General features: G+C 44.5%; 1 protein-coding gene across 2 annotated transcripts in view; it reads right to left on the reverse strand.

The window, feature by feature from the left end:
- Positions 1–11,027: 11,027 nt before the first annotated feature.
- Positions 11,028–15,819, reverse strand: part of znf385d (zinc finger protein 385D) — a 46,588-nt gene continuing 41,796 nt past the window's right edge. For both annotated transcript variants that reach the window (XM_024396007.2, XM_024396021.2), the window contains exons 5-8: positions 15,069–15,419; positions 14,621–14,802; positions 13,508–13,609; positions 11,028–12,597 (exon numbers count right to left, since the gene is read on the reverse strand). In XM_024396007.2, coding sequence (XP_024251775.1) covers positions 12,352–12,597; positions 13,508–13,609; positions 14,621–14,802; positions 15,069–15,419 — 881 coding nt within the window. In that variant the 3' untranslated portion in view covers positions 11,028–12,351. The remainder of the gene's footprint in view (positions 12,598–13,507; positions 13,610–14,620; positions 14,803–15,068; positions 15,420–15,819) is intronic.

Here is a 15,819-nt window from a genome sequence, read left to right on the forward strand (position 1 = left end):
AATTTTACCCCTTTTTCTCCCCAATTTCGTGGTATCCAATTGTTTTAGTAGCTACTATCTTGTCTCATCGCTACAACTCCTGTACGGGCTCGGGAGAAACGAAGGTTGAAAGTCATGCGTCCTCCGATACACAACCCAACCAAGCCGCACTGCTTCTTAACAGAGTGCGCATCCAACCCGGAAGCTAGCCGCACCAATGTGTCGGAGGAAACACCGTGCAACCTTGGTTAGCGCGCACTGCACCCGGCCCACCACAGGAGTCGCTGGTGCGCGATGAGACAAGGACATCCCTACCGGCCAAGCCCTCCCTAACCCGGACAACGCTAGGCCAATTGTGCGTCGCCCCACGGACCTCCCAGGCGCGGCCGGTTACGACAGAGCCTGGGCGCGAACCCAGAGTCTCTGATGGCACAGGGCTCAGGTCCTCCGAGAGAAAGAAAGAGAGAATTAGAGAGGATACTTAAATTCACACAGGACACCGGATAAGACAGGAGAAATACTCCAGATATAACAGACTGACCCTAGCCCCCCGACACGTAAAATACTGCAACATAAATACTGGAGGCTGAGACAGGAGAGGTCAGAAGACACTGTGGAAGAGCACCAGTAAGCCAATGACTCAGGCCCTGTAATAGGGTTAGAGGCAGAGAATCCCAGTGGAGAGAGGGGAACCGAACAGGCAGAGACAGCAAGGGCGGTTCTTCACCTTCACACTCCTGGAACAGACTACACTCAATCATATGACCTACTGAAGAGATGATTCTTCAATAAAGACTTGAAGGTTGAGACCGAATCTGCGTCTCTCACATGGGTAGGCAGACCATTCCATAAAGATGGAGCTCTATAGGAGAAAGCCCTGCCTCCAGCTGTTTGCTTAGAAATTCTAGGGACAGTTAGGAGGCCTGCGTGACCGTAGCGTATGTGTAGGTATGTACGGCAGGACCAAATCGGAAAGATAGGTAGGAGCAAGCTCATGTAACGCTTTGTAGGTTAGCAGTAAAACCTTGAAATCAGCCCTTGCTTTAACAGGAAGCCAGTGTAGAGAGGCTAGCACTGGAGTAATATGATAAATTTTTTTGGTTCTGGTCAAGATTCTAGCAGGGCTGATTTTAGTGTTTAGCACTAACTGAAGTTTATTTAGTGCCTTAGCCGGGTAGCCGGAAAGTAGAGCATTTCAGTAGTCTAACCTAGAAGTGACAAAAGCAATTTTTCTGCATCATTTTTGGACAGAAAGTTTCTGATTTTGGCAATGTTACGTAGATGGAAAAAAAGCTGTCCTTGAAACAGTCTTGATATGTTCGTCAAAAGAGAGATCAGGGTCCAGAGTAACGCCGAGGTCCTTCACAGTCTTTTTTGAGACGACTGTACAACCATCAAGATTAAATGTCAGATTCAACAGAAGATCTCTTTGTGTCTTGGGACCTAGAACAAGCACCTCTGTTTTGTCCGAGTTTAAAAGTAGAACATTTGCAGCCATCCACTTCCTTATGTCTGAAACACAGGCTTCCAGCGATGGCAATTTTGGGGCTTCGCCATGTTTCATCAAAATGTACAGCTGAGGGGCCTCCCGGGTGGCGCAGTGTTTAAGGGTGCTGTACTGCAGCGCCAGCTGTGCCATCAGAGACTCTGGGTTCGAGCCCAGGCTCTGTCGTAACTGGCCGCGCCTGGGAGGTCCGTGGGGCGACGCACAATTGGCCTAGCATTGTCCGGGTTAGGGAGGGCTTGGCCGGTAGGGATGTCCTTGTCTCATCGCGCACCAGCGACTCCTGTGGCGGGCCGGGCGCAGTGCGCGCTAACCAAGGTTGCACGGTGTTTCCTCCGACACATTGGTGCGGCTGGCTTCCGGGTTGGATGCGCGCTGTGTTAAGAAGCAGTGCGGCTTCGTTGGGTTGTGTATCGGAGTACGCATGACTTTCAACCTTTGTCTCTCCCGAGCCCGTACGGGAGTTGTAGAGATGAGACAAGTTAGTAGCTACTAAAACAATTGGATACCACGAAATTGGGGAGAAAAAGGGGTAAAATTCAACAACAAAAAAATGTACAGCTGTGTGTCACCCACATAGCAGTGAAAGTTAACATTATGTTTCCCGGATGACATCACCAAGAGGTAAAATATATAGTGAAAACAATAGTGGTCCTAAAATGGAACCTTGAGGAACACCGAAATTTACAGTTGATTTGTCAGAGGACAAGCCATTCACAGAGACAAACTGATATCTTTCCGACAGATAAGATCTAAACCAGGCCAGAACTTGTCCGTGTAGACCAATTTGGGTTTCCAATCTCTCCAAAAGAATGTGGTGATCGATGGTATCAAAAGCAGCACTAAGGTCTAGGAGCACGAGGACAGATGCAGAGCCTTGGTCTGACGCCATTAAAAGGTCATTTACCACCTTCACTAGTGCAGTCTCAGTGCTATGATGGGGTCTAAAACCAGACTGAAGCTTTTTGTATACATTGTTTGTCTTCAGGAAGGCAGTGAGTTGCTGTGCAACAGCTTTTTCAAAAATAATTGAGAGGAATGGGAGATTCGATATAGGCCGATAGTTTTTTATATTTTCTGGGTCTTTTTCAAGAGAGGCTTTATTACTGCCACTTTTAGTGAGTTTGGTACACATCCGGTGGATAGAGAACCTTTTATTATGTTCAACATAGGAGGGCCAAGCACAGGAAGCAGCACAGGAAGCAGCTCTTTCAGTAGTTTAGTTGGAATAGTGTCCAGTATGCAGCTTGAAGGTTTAGAGGCCATGATTATTTCCATCATTGTGTCAAGAGATATAGTACTAAAACACTTGAGTGTCTCCCTTGATCCTAGGTCCTGGCAGAGTTGTGCAGACTCGGGACAACTGAGCTTTGGAGGAATACGCAGATTTAAAGAGGAGTCCGTAATTTGCTTTTTAATGATAATGATCTTTTCCTCAAAGAAGTTCATGAATTTATTACTGGGTTGGAGGTGCTTTGGTCAGACGGAAGCCACTGCCTTGTTTGTACAGCACCGCATGGACTTTACCTGTGAAATCGGAATCAACAAGTGACGTTAATTGGAAATGTATAGTATTCAATGAATAAGACCTGTTCTGTATCATATTTGCAGTGTATTATCAGTATGCTAGTAAAATACTGACCACAGTCAGCAATGAGAATTCTTCCACCCTGTAACTCCTGTGAGGGGGTTGGTATATTACTCTCCTGTCCTGTACCCTGCTCCTTCTCGTCTGAGGAGGGCAGCCCACTGTCGATAAGGCAGAGTAGCTCTGTGCAGCCACTCCAGCGGATCTTGGAGGTCTCGTCCTTGCCAAGCCCCAGGACCCAGTCCATCTTCCAGAAGGCTGTGGTGAAGGCTAGGTTCACCTGTTCCACTTTGGTCAGATTCTCCAGCTGCTTAGTGCCTAGGCCTAGTGCAATGTTCTGGGCTTGGCCTGCGTAAGGTCTTGTAGTATTCCTGGAACAGGGCCTCAAAGCGTGATAGTAGCTTCACCTGGTCCTTCTCCAAGGAGAGCAAGGGGTCCTGTTTGGAGAGTTGCTCCAGGACTAAAACAAGCATCTCCCTGGCTGCCGTAACTGCAGAAATTTGTCCGTGGAACCCGTCAAAGACCCTGAAAAAGCTAGTCCCCTCTTTGCCTCCATACCCCTCATGGAAAACGGTCACATCCTCCATGTTCTTTTTCCATGTGGAGTTTTTCCTCCTCACACGCTGCCCTAGCACGGATGAATAGGTTGCTCCCTTTGTGCTTGGTGACGCTGTATTCTGTCATGCGCTGACAAAGTCCACACACTGGACCCTGACGCTGAAGCGGCTCTTACCTTTCTCCAGATTGGAAGATGGGATGCCATGTATATTGCTCCCACTGTGGTGGAGGGCATGGTGTTGGGAAGGATAGGGGCTTTCCTGTGTCAGGACTGGAGTCAAAGGATTCCCCAGGGAGCTCATCTATGGGAATACTGGAGTGAGAATTATTCAAAGAATGGGAATACAAACACAAACGAATCAGGGCTGAAATGTGTCGCCCTTTCATTTTCCATTTCACAAGTTCCATTATATTAGTAACAAAGAATTACTTGTTTATCAAACTAGCCTAGTGAATATTTCCAGATGTAATGTGAAGAGGTGTACCATGAGTCCATTTATGCTCACCTCAAGTAATGGCAGTACTTTAGATTGGGTTCAGCTGTTTACTGGCCTTTCCATGGAAACAGTTTCCTTGGCAACTAAAGGCACTATGACAAAATTGTGCAGCTTGTGCAAGAGCCTTCCAAATAAGTTTTTTTTTTGGGGGGGGGGAATAAAATGAAGAAAGATGTTTGGTAGGCTTTTGGTCATTATGGACATTTAGAGTAAAGTAGTAGTTTTATTAATTGTGTTGAGGGGAAGGGGACAACAACAAAACAACAAAAATATAGGCTTGTCAATTTACTTAAAGTACTTAAAGAACTGGCTTTGTGCACCTGTATGCCCCTCTTTTATCCAACAGATGGCAGCAGTAGTACACTATCTCAAAGGGGACAATAAACCAATAAGAGTCAGTGTGAGCCAGCCTACCTTAAAGGCTACTCTTGAAATGTTGACCAAATCTATAATTTCATACTTGGAGTTTAATGAAATAATCCTTAAACAATTAGAATGAGAATTTCACATCCATACCATCGCTAAAGGCACCTCAAACACACTACATGACCAAAAGTATGTGGAACGTTGAACATCTGAATCCAAAATTATGGGCATTAATATAGATTTGGTCCCGTCTTAGGGGCTATCTTCCACTCTTCTGGGAAGGATTTCCACTAGATTGTGTAACATTGCGGTGGGGACTTGCTTCCATTCAGCCACAAGAGCATTAGTGAGGTCTGGCACTGATGTTGGGCAATTAGGCCTGGTTAACATTTGGCGTTCCAATTCATCCCAAAGGTGTTAGATGGGGTTGAGGTCAGGGCTCTGTGCAGGCCAGTCAAGTTCTTCCACACTGATCTCGACAAACCATTTCTGTTCAGACCTCGCTTTGTGCACAGGGGGCAATGTCATGCTGAAACATGAAAGGGCCTTCCCCAAACTGTTGCCACAAAGTTGGAAGCACAGAATCATCTAGAATGTCATTGTATGCTGTAATGTTAAGATTTTTCTTCACTGGAACTAAGGCCTAGCCCAAACAATGAAAAACAACCCCAGACCATTATTCCTCCTCCACCAAACTTGACAGTTGACACTATGCATTGGGGCAGGTAGAGTTCTCCTAGGATCCGCCAAACCCAGATTTGTCTGTCGGACTGACAGATTGGGAAGCGTGATTCATCACTCCAGAGAATGCGTTTCCACTGCTACAGAGTCCAATGGCGGCGAGCGTTACACCACTCCAGCCGTCGCTTGGCATTGCGCATGGTGATCTTAGGTTTTTGTGGGCGTGCTCGGCCATAGAAAGCCATTTCAGGAAGCTCCCGACGAGCAGTTCTTGTGCTGACGTTGCTTCCAGAGGCAGTTTGGAACTCGGTGGTCCGCCCGAGAACGGACGTTTTTTACACGCTGCCCGCTTCAGCACTTGGCGATCCCGTTCTGTGAGCTTGTGTGGCCAACCACTTCACGGTTGAGCCGTTGTTGCTCCTAGACGTTTCCACTTCACAATAACAGCACTTACAATTGACCGGGGCACCTCTAGCAGGGCAGAAATGTTACGAATTGACTTGTTGGAAAGGGGGCATCCTATGACGGTGCCATGTTGAAAGTCACTTCAGGAAGGCCATTCTACTAACAATGTTTGTCTATGCAGATTGCATGGCTTTGTGCTTGATTATTAAACACCTGTCAGCAACGGGTGTGGCTGAAATAGCCCAATCCACTAATTTGAAGTGATGTCCTCATACTTTTGTAATTATAGTGTACCTTACAGAATATTTGTGAAAATGTTGCTATAACACACTGCTGCAATGTACAGACATTACTGCATGACACACACTCGATAGATCATTAGGGAAACAGTGGGATGCAAGAATGTGTTCACTTCCTTCTTACCTTTAGGGGCTCCTGAGTGGCGCAGCGGTCTAAGGCACTGCATCTCAGTGCTAAAGGTGTCACTACAGACCCTGGTTTGATACCAGGCTGTATCACAACCGGCTGTTATTGGGAGTCCCATAGGGCAGTGCACAATTGGCCGGGGTAGTCCATCATTGTAAATAACAATTTGTTCTTAACTGACTTGCCTAGTTAAATAAACATTTTAAAAAAACTGCAGTTGACATGAAACACAAGGTGACACTTCCTGAAAATCACAGCTGCTACCTGGCGTGATCTCCTTAGTTGGCGGCATGCATCACCTGTCCTAGATGCCATCACCATAGCCCTGAGATGTCACCTCCCTGACTGTTCTATTACCATGGTAACTCTCCTGGCCCTGCATACATTAGTGCTACATTTCTATGTCAGCGTTCAGTTGATGCGAATTTGACAGCAACACTGGAACTAACACAAATACCCAACGATCAGAATCAGGCAGTTGCCTGCAGAGATATGTCATCTATAGTAAGTTGTTTTTAAAAAATGACTAAGCAAAATGTGTCATTGGTAAACAGTTTACATTATCTCCATCTCCACTTTTAATAATAGCTTGAATATTTCCTGTCCACTAAATCTTAATAGGCACTTGACATTGATAGAGAACACTGAACACACACACACACACACACACACACACACACACACACACACACACACACACACACACACACACACACACACACACACACACACACACACACACACACACACACACACACACACACACACACTTATACAAGCTTTCTGCAGACCTTAAACAACCTTACACTCAGCCCAGGGGCACTTTAATTTTCTTAAGCACTCTATAAAGTGCATAACCTTGCCTTCTATATCATACCCAGCTTGGTTCTTTGGACATTTGGTTCTTTGGAAGTTGTGGGAACGTACATTTTTGGTTTCCCATTGGTTCTGGGAATTAAGGCATACGTTTTCTGGCCGGTAAAACTAAACGTTTTTTAAACATTCTGAGAACAGAAGTGGGCAGCATACCACCCTGCATCTCACTGCTGGCTTGCATCAGAAACTAACCAGAGTTGACCATGGTCGGTCCCTAGATTGGAGACCAGATGCTGCTGGAAGTGGTGTTGGAGGGCCAGTAGGAGGCACTCTTTCCTCTGGTCTGAAAAAAAAGCAAATATCCCAGGGCAGTGATTGAGGATTGCCCTGTATAGGGTGATGTCTTTCGGATGGGACGTTGTGGTCACTAAAGCTCCCATTGCATTTATCATAAGAGTAGAGGTGTTAATCCAAGTGTCCTGGCTAAATTCAAAATCATAGACATGTAATTATCCCCAGCTTCCAATTGGCTCATTCATCCTCTCCTCTGTAACTATTCCCCAGGTTGTTGCTCTACATGAGAATTTGTTCTCAGTCAATGTAATGGTTAAAATTTTTAAAAATCCTGTTTACCCATAAAAAGTTTTACATTTTTGTCTATTCAAAAAGACCCCATTTCAAAGGAAACACGCACTCATTAAGATCAGGTGTGGCCAATTAGTGGGCACATCTGAACACACTTAACAAGACAGAGGATAGAGAGAGTTTTGTTGACCCAGAGAACGGAATGTATATTCTTAATACATTCTTTGAACGTTACTTGTGTTTTTTATGGAAAGTTTTCTTAATGTTCCGAGAACATGACTTCAAATAGAACCACGAGGAAACCTGCAGAAAACTTTATGCTGAAGTACTGAAATTCCCACAGAAGAACGTTGTTTCTTAACGTTCTCAGAACAATTTGAGTACATTATTTTGAATAGAACCATGAGGAAACCTTTAAGGAATGTTATGCTGAAGTACTGAAATTCCCTCCTAAGAAGCATATGGTTCTCAGAATATTTCGCTCTAGCTAGGTATCCTGCACCTTTCCTAGAATGTTGTGTGCAAAATAATCATAAGACAAACACGCTCTCACCAAGCTCAAAGAAACATATGGTTCTCAGAACGTTATGTGCTAGCTGGGTAGTTACTGCACACCCAGTGCCCTTTTATAGGTAGGCTACTCCTCCCATATTGCCTCAGCTGTATTAATATGTTCTATTGGAACACTTATTTGGTTCCTAGAGGAGACATGGAGCAGTATAAGCATTTATAACATCATACTGGCTGATATATCGTCCAGTCACTGACATGGAACCCTTTTACTAGTTCTCTGTCCTTGTAATTTACAGCACCTCTCAGATCCGTTCAGTCCGGTCCAACACGTCCTCTGTGTGTTTATGTGCAGCAGGTTATTCATTAAGGTCAAAGTCTCCATCTCACTTGAGTGACATCTGTTTGAGCCAATAATGAATGACTCAATAATTGATGTGGCCAAGGAGAGCAAGGCAAGGGCGGGTCATATAACTGAATATACTAATTTAGTATGAGGGGTCAGCCAGTAGTAATCTGAACTAACAGAGTAAGGGTTTCTGTATGCATGCAATGAATCCATGACAACATTAGTAATCATGTAGACTAGTATTATTTTTTTATTTGTATACTAATTGAGCCAATTTGATATTGGACACGACAAAGCCTCGGAATGAAGGTGGATTTGGCGCCAATGGGAGATGTCAACAATAGCTATCCTGTACAATGTGGAGAGCAGAGAACTTAGGTGGACTATTCGTTTGCCTCGGTGTTGCTTGTAAATGCTTTCCTTAAATTATGTTTGGATCTCAGTTCCATTCAAACAAACTAATTCCAACTAATTCCAACACATTTGGAGAAACATGTTTGTAATGTTGTTGTGTCTTGGTCAATCTGAACTGCATGGTAACCATAGCCGAAGCTTGTTGGCTTTGTTCTCATTTTTAAGACTAACGTTATTGTCAAGGTCAAAGGTACTGTATAGCTCTTTAATACAGGAAAACAAAAGGTCAACTGTACATTTTAGACACATTACTCTGTGGCATTTCGAAAACAAACCTCAAAACCTCTATCAGTGTTCTGACCTATGTTTGACATTAGGGTCGGCAAGTATGCATTTTAATGGATTGCAATTGTTGTTTTGAGCACTCCAATATTGATACCTTCTCACAAAAGTATTTGACTGGGACTTCTAATCAAATCCCTATCCTAACTTGAACCATGAAAGGCATGAAAGAAGTCTGCTGAAACATGAAGAGACTGTAAAAACCAACTGGCATGTGATGCAGGTGTTCAGTCTAAGATAACAGCAACAGGTTTCAAAACTGTATAAAACCTGATGGAAGAAATATATCAACGTTCTCATGGACGTGGAATGTTAATTGAGGCATTTATCATAATGTGGAATCTGAGGTGAACACGGACAGACACGCTGTCTGAATCTGCCCTTGTGTCCCAAGGGTATCTGACTTCAGATCCTGTTCCTACTCTGTTACTACACATCTCCCTGCCTGTACATTAGTCCTCCAGCACGGCATCGCTTTCTACAGCCTACAAGATAGAAAGGGAAAACAACTCAATAGAAGCGATAGTGCAATGAACTTCTGTCTTTTTTTAAGATGATAGAAAACTACCAGCTATTCGTTCAGCAGTGTGTGCTACTGCATGTATACATGCCTGCTGTTACCAATCCACAGCCCACCAGATCAATTCTTCGTAATCCCTTCTTTCAATCATAAAAGGAATGTTTTCTCTCGTCTGAGAAAAAGAAAGGTTAACACCCCTCTAAATGAAGGGCAAAAGATATCTAAAGTTTGGTTGGCATCAAGTATGAAGCGATTCATCAATCCAATCTGTGGTTTTCTCAGGAGATCTAGTAAACGGGTGATAAATGTAAGGTGATGATATTTTGAAAATAAGTCCCTCTGTATGGCACTGTGTGGTACCAAGGAACCTCAATACCCATTTGTCACACACTCAATGGGCTCAGGCACATCAACTCACCCCCTGCACACTGACTCGGTACCCGGTGCCCCCTGTATATAGCCTTCTTATTGTTATTCTTTTTGTGTTATGTTGAACTGCACTGTTGGTTAAGGGCTTGTAAGTAAGCATTTCATGGTAAGGTTTACACTTGTTGTATTCGGAGCATGTGACAAATAAAGTTTGATTTGATTTGAGTGGCACGGCGGTCTAAGGCACTGCATCTCAGTGCAAGAAGCGACACTATAGTCTCTGGTTCGAATCCAGGCTGAATCACATCCGGCCGTGATTGGGAGTCCCATAGGGCGGGGCACAATTGACCCAGGGTCGTCCGGGTTTGACCGGGGTAGGCCGTCATTGTAAATAAGAATTTGTTCTTAACTGACTTGCCTATTTAAAATGATTTGCTCTCTGGTCATCAGGCAGCCTGCTGTATTGTTTTTGGAGCTGGATTAGGGTTGGAAGTAAGCTCTCTCTGGCTGGAGAGGGGAGTTGTGTATGTCAGGAATGTTGTCAGGAGTCATTTGGGCAGATATACTACAGACTGGGGATTGACGCACAGCCTTATGGGTTCATGGAAAGGACCACAGACAGACTGAACAACTGGCTACAATATGTACCTGATGACTTATAATGTTTTGGTGATATCAAATTGCTAGCGCCGAAACCTGTTTGTCAATGATTTTAGGGGAAGCAAGCTGCAGGTTGACGTTTATTGTCATGAGTGTTGTCCTGGAGGCAGAACTGGATGATTTCCCCTTAGATAGTCCAGCTGCAATGTCCAAATTGGCTATATTGTAAATAAAAAAAGCATGGTTTTTTATTTTTATTTTTTTGTTGTTGCTTTTAGGTCTTCATTTAACATTAGGGTTAGGTAAAAAATCAGATTGTATTACTTTGTGGCTGTGCCAGCTAGTGATCACTCTGCAGAGCTGCCTCCAGAACAAGATTCATGACAAAGCAAGCAAGCTGAGAGCTTTCAATTGTGGTGTATGTCTCTATGACACTATGACATGTAGGACAGTGTGCATTTGACATTTGAGTCATTTAGCAGACGCCCTTATCCAGAGTGACTTACGGTTGTGCATACACTCTTCTACATGCATGTGCAACTGTACAGTCCCATTGGTGAATTGTAGGATCAACAAAGTTAACAAAGTAAGACTCTTTTATTTGAAATGGTTCATCTTTTACACATTAACAGATATTATACACAAGCCTTAGTGGTCCCTTGAGCCCATGACGTGGTCATTCAGAATGGTTATTGGGTGTCAGCTGGGATGGCTTTAAGGTGGAGGGCAAGGTCACACACAAACACCCATATACACTCACACACATACGCGCACACACAAAGAAACAAAATACTTACACACTAACAGACACACACACGTAATGCAAGAGGAACTACAACATATACTCTAGCCATCTAATGCACTGTAGACATCAACAGAGAGGGGACTTAAAGTGCAAACAGCAAAAGAGGAGATCCTTACCAGTCTTTTTTACAAACATGAGTGATAGCTACCTCCACTGAAGCAATGATCTTAGTGCGCCACTATCTTTACAAATATGATATCCCTATAGCACAATTATAGCTCAAACGGTGCCTTGTATTAGACAGAAATGACACTGCATAGTTCACCGGTTTGTCTTATACATTATTGCAGTACAATATAACTCCAAGTCCTGTTCTTGGGTATGATTCATGGGTAAGAGAATGGCACAGGAACGTGGGTGGCTGTGTGGGTACTACTAAGTATTAGCTACTATAGGAGGGAATTGTGATAAGTCAATGACTCAGTGAAGATGGGGGAGTAGATTCGACAGGGTGGTCCTACAGTAATGGTGAGACCGGCCTGTAGTCCAGTTAAATAGGAGATGCAGGGTTAATGCTGTAGAGCAGTAGTAATCCAAATGGAATAGAGTGGGCAGTAGTCCAGATGTAATGCTTCAGGTTGTCTGTAGTCCACATGTTTTGGTGAAGATGGTAGTATTCAGAGGATACACACCAGGACGACGAACAGTTAAAAGCCGTGGGTGGCCGTCCTATCGCCTCTGACCAGAACATCGGCTATTATTTCCCCACGATTCTACATGTTGGATCGTTCACACCCAGCAGGTGATCGCTAACACACCGCGTCCATCTGTTTATTTGAGCCGTTATTCGTTCCGGTGTGGTTCTTCTCTGAATGTAGGGGGAACAGCAGAGGGAAGGGGGACGCTGATCAATTCTGGGTCATTGATGGGTTCCTTGGGAAATCCATAACGGGAGGTCTGGCCAGCCCAGTAGGGTTTATCTGTCAGTATGGGTTAAACTATTCCTCTGTGCCTATTATCCCCATATTCTGGTGAAGGTGGCCTGTGGTCCAAATGTATAGAGGGATAAGCAGAGGGAAGGGGACTCTGGTTCATAACAACTTCCGTGGCATGTCCGTCATGGGAAGTCCATAGAGTCTATAGGGTGGGGTTGTGAGTCAGTAGGGGGAAAACAGTAACTGTGTATGGGAGGTCCTGACAGGCCCGGGGGCGGGGCGGAGCAGGGCAGCAGGGAGGGTCTGTGTCTGAAAAAGGGTGGGGCCATGGGAGGGAGCGTGGGTGGAGCGGAGGCCGGGGAAGGCCGAGCCCATAGCTGCTGCTGCTGATGCCAATGCTGCCAGGTGAGCGGGCATTATCTGGGTTATCTGAGGTTGGCACAACTCCTTCCCCACTGTCAGTTTCACCTGGAGAGTGAGAGTGAGAGAGAGAGAGAGAGAGAGAGAGAGAGAGAAAAAGAGAGAGTGCGAGAGAGAGAGACAGAGAGAGAGGGGCAGAGAGAGAGAGCGAGAGCGAGAGAGACAGAGAGCGAGAGAGACAGAGAGCGAGAGAGACAGAGAGCGAGAGAGACAGAGAGAGAGCGAGAGAGAGAGAGAGACAGAGAGACAGAGAGAGAGACAGAGAGAGGGAGAGGGGGAGAGTGAGTGAGAGGGAAAGCGAGAGGGAGAGCGAGAGAGAGAACAAAAACTAAATCAGTGTCTGAGAGTATGGGTTTGAAGGTCAATGGAGCCCTTTGAAATCGTCTTCTGTATTAGTGATAGGGTAATGGAGCTTCCTCTGAACACCAAGATGGAAATTGTTATGTGCTGTCAATCAACTGACTCATGTATTCTAACCTACTGGGAGGAATCTTTGCTCTTTCCATATAAAAGTGTCTGCTCTGGGTTAATACAATTGAGGATGGGATTTAGAGGAGTCATTTCCCACAGATTGTCAACCCCTGGGCCTGGTCGCAAGTTATCTCTGTCTGCCACTTTATGAGACCCATGATGGAAACTTGACTTTTCCCTCACTTTTTTCTGCCATTTGGCCCCAGATGAATCCCCGATACATTACACCTTTAGCATGCTGGTCTCAGACCTTCATTTTTTACTAGGCCTGTAAAGTCACAAACCGTATCAACTTCATATCCAGGGGCTATTGAATAAACAAATCATGAAGAACACTGTTTTAGATGACAAAACAAGAGAAAGAGATACCCTCAATCGTGTCTCTCACATCTTGGTGACATAGATTTGTGGAGTAGAGACTTTCTGATTGTTTAGGTGATTCCTATGATTCTGTATTTTGTCAGTATTGAGACAAGGAGGGACTTACTGGTTGTGTGGCCTGGCCTTTCGGGGGTTTACTGTAGGGACTGTATTTGGGTTTGGCCGGTTTGCCTGCCGCTCGGTCTTTGTGACGTCTGCTGCTGATGTGCTGGAGGAGAGATGGAGAGGACAGTAAGGTTATATAGTAAGAAAGAGAGTGACTACAAGTGATTGGTCCTAGATTTATTTAAACCTCTACAGGTTCGGTGGGTCCCCTGCGGGACGGTTGAGCTAACGTAGGCTAATGTGATTAGCATTGGTTGTAAGTAACAAGAACATTTCCCAGGACATAGACATATCTGATATTGGCAGAAAGCTTAAAGTATTATTAATCTAACTGCATTGTCCAATTTACAGTAGCTATTACAGTGAAAGAATACCATGCTGTTGTTTGAGGAGAGTGCACAGTTATGAACTTGAAAATGTATTAATAAACCAATTATGCACATTTGGGCAGTCCTGATACAACATTTTGAACAGAAATGCAGACATATTCTCCGACATTAATTTAACATTTCCACAAACGTCAAAGTGTTTCCTTTCAAACGGTAGCAAGAATATGCATATCTTTGCTTCAGGTCCCGAGCTACAGGCAAGTAGATTTGGGTATGTAATTTTAGGTGAAATTTGAAAAAAAGGGCCAGATCCTTAAGAGTTAAGGGGCTCTAAATGACCAAGGAGGACAGAACACCACTAATTGATTTGGAAGGGTTGTCAGCCGTAGAGGTACAAGAAAATTGCCAGTAAATGCAATATGTCAAAATTGCGGCACTCTAAAAGTCCAAATATATATATTAAAAAAATTGAAGACATTTTCCATTCATCCAGTTTTGAAAGCCTACCTACTAATTTGTTTCTATTCATTTAGTGTAATCATTGCTTGAAAACTGTTTTCTGTCATTTCAAGGTTATATTACGTAGGCTTTGTAATCATTTCCAATTAGACACTACTTCAACGAACCCAAGAGAGACAGATACAGCTATACCACTGATAAGAAACATGACATTTTCAATATAGTGAATTCAAACAATTTCCATGAACCAAATTCACAATGTTCACTTATGGAACTGTGGTAATATACAATGGCTAATGTTCATGTAACACACTGGTGTATCCCACCTGTTTTAGCTGTGTCTCAGAGTTGACGTGTACATCGCAGATCTCACAGTGAAATGTTTTGTTCTGCAGGCCCGTGGCTGCCTTGGTGGGCGGAGCTAGCTTACTCTTGACCCCTGGCCGGGGGAAGGACTTGATGGAGCCCACACCACTCCTGGCCTCTAGCATGGTCTTGTGCTTCGTACCTGGATGATAAAATAGGAAAAAGTGAGCCACAATTAAGGTCTTTCAAGCATTTGCATCCACAGTCCTTTGCCAATATTATGAAACAGCATTGAGAGGCACTGACATTATTTGCCAATGAATAGACCCTACCAATCAATTGATGGACATGATTGGCTGTGTTATTCACATTCACAGAAGAGTGAACTCTATTTAAGAGCTGCTATACAGGGTTAGCGATCGAGCCCCTCAGGGACAGGAGACCCTGAGAGGAGGGCAGATCTCTCACCGCTGTTATGAGCCTCCAGTTGGGATGCCGAGTTGACGGCCATCTTGCAGAGCGTGCAGTAGAGCAGACGCCTGGCTTTCTCTTCCTCCGTCTCCGGGTCCGTCTCAGCCTCTTGCTCCTCCTCCATGTCTGGTTCTATAGGTGAACTGGGTTTGGGCGAGGCCCGTTCGTCCCATCCTGTAGCTGAGGTAGTCTCTGTCCCTGTGGATGAGTTGGGACTCGATGCCAGCGTAGGTGCCAGGGGTGGTAACATTGATGTCATAGGTGCCAGGGATGATGCCAGGGATCCCAGGGTTGGAGCCAGTGTGAGCACAGGAGATAGTGGTAGCGGCGATGCACCTGGAAAGCCATCTGCAGAGGGCGATAGATATGCTATTTCAGCAGGGAAGGTAAATTAACATGTTACAAGATGACTACTGCACCAAAAATAATTGTCTCATGTAGAGAGATCAAAGTCATCTATGGATCAATAAGATCTGATGAGAGAAACAGCACAAGTCGTTATAAAAAAATACAGTGAACTGGCTCCTCATTTACCAAAATGACATTTTAGTCTCGGCAGCATCCCCTGATCGATGTCAATTCCTCTCAGTTCTCTCTACTGCAATGACACAGAGTGAAGATCGGCAGCCAAGGGAGTGAATCAATAGTGAATTATGTCGTGCTATTTTAGCGAACCACTATGTATGGCTCTTATTTATCCCAGTAGACGTGTCAGAGAAGCACAATACTGATGGGAGTTACAACATCA

The sequence above is a fragment of the Oncorhynchus tshawytscha genome, linkage group LG03 (genome assembly GCF_018296145.1).
Source record: "Oncorhynchus tshawytscha isolate Ot180627B linkage group LG03, Otsh_v2.0, whole genome shotgun sequence".
NCBI lineage: Eukaryota > Metazoa > Chordata > Actinopteri > Salmoniformes > Salmonidae > Oncorhynchus > Oncorhynchus tshawytscha.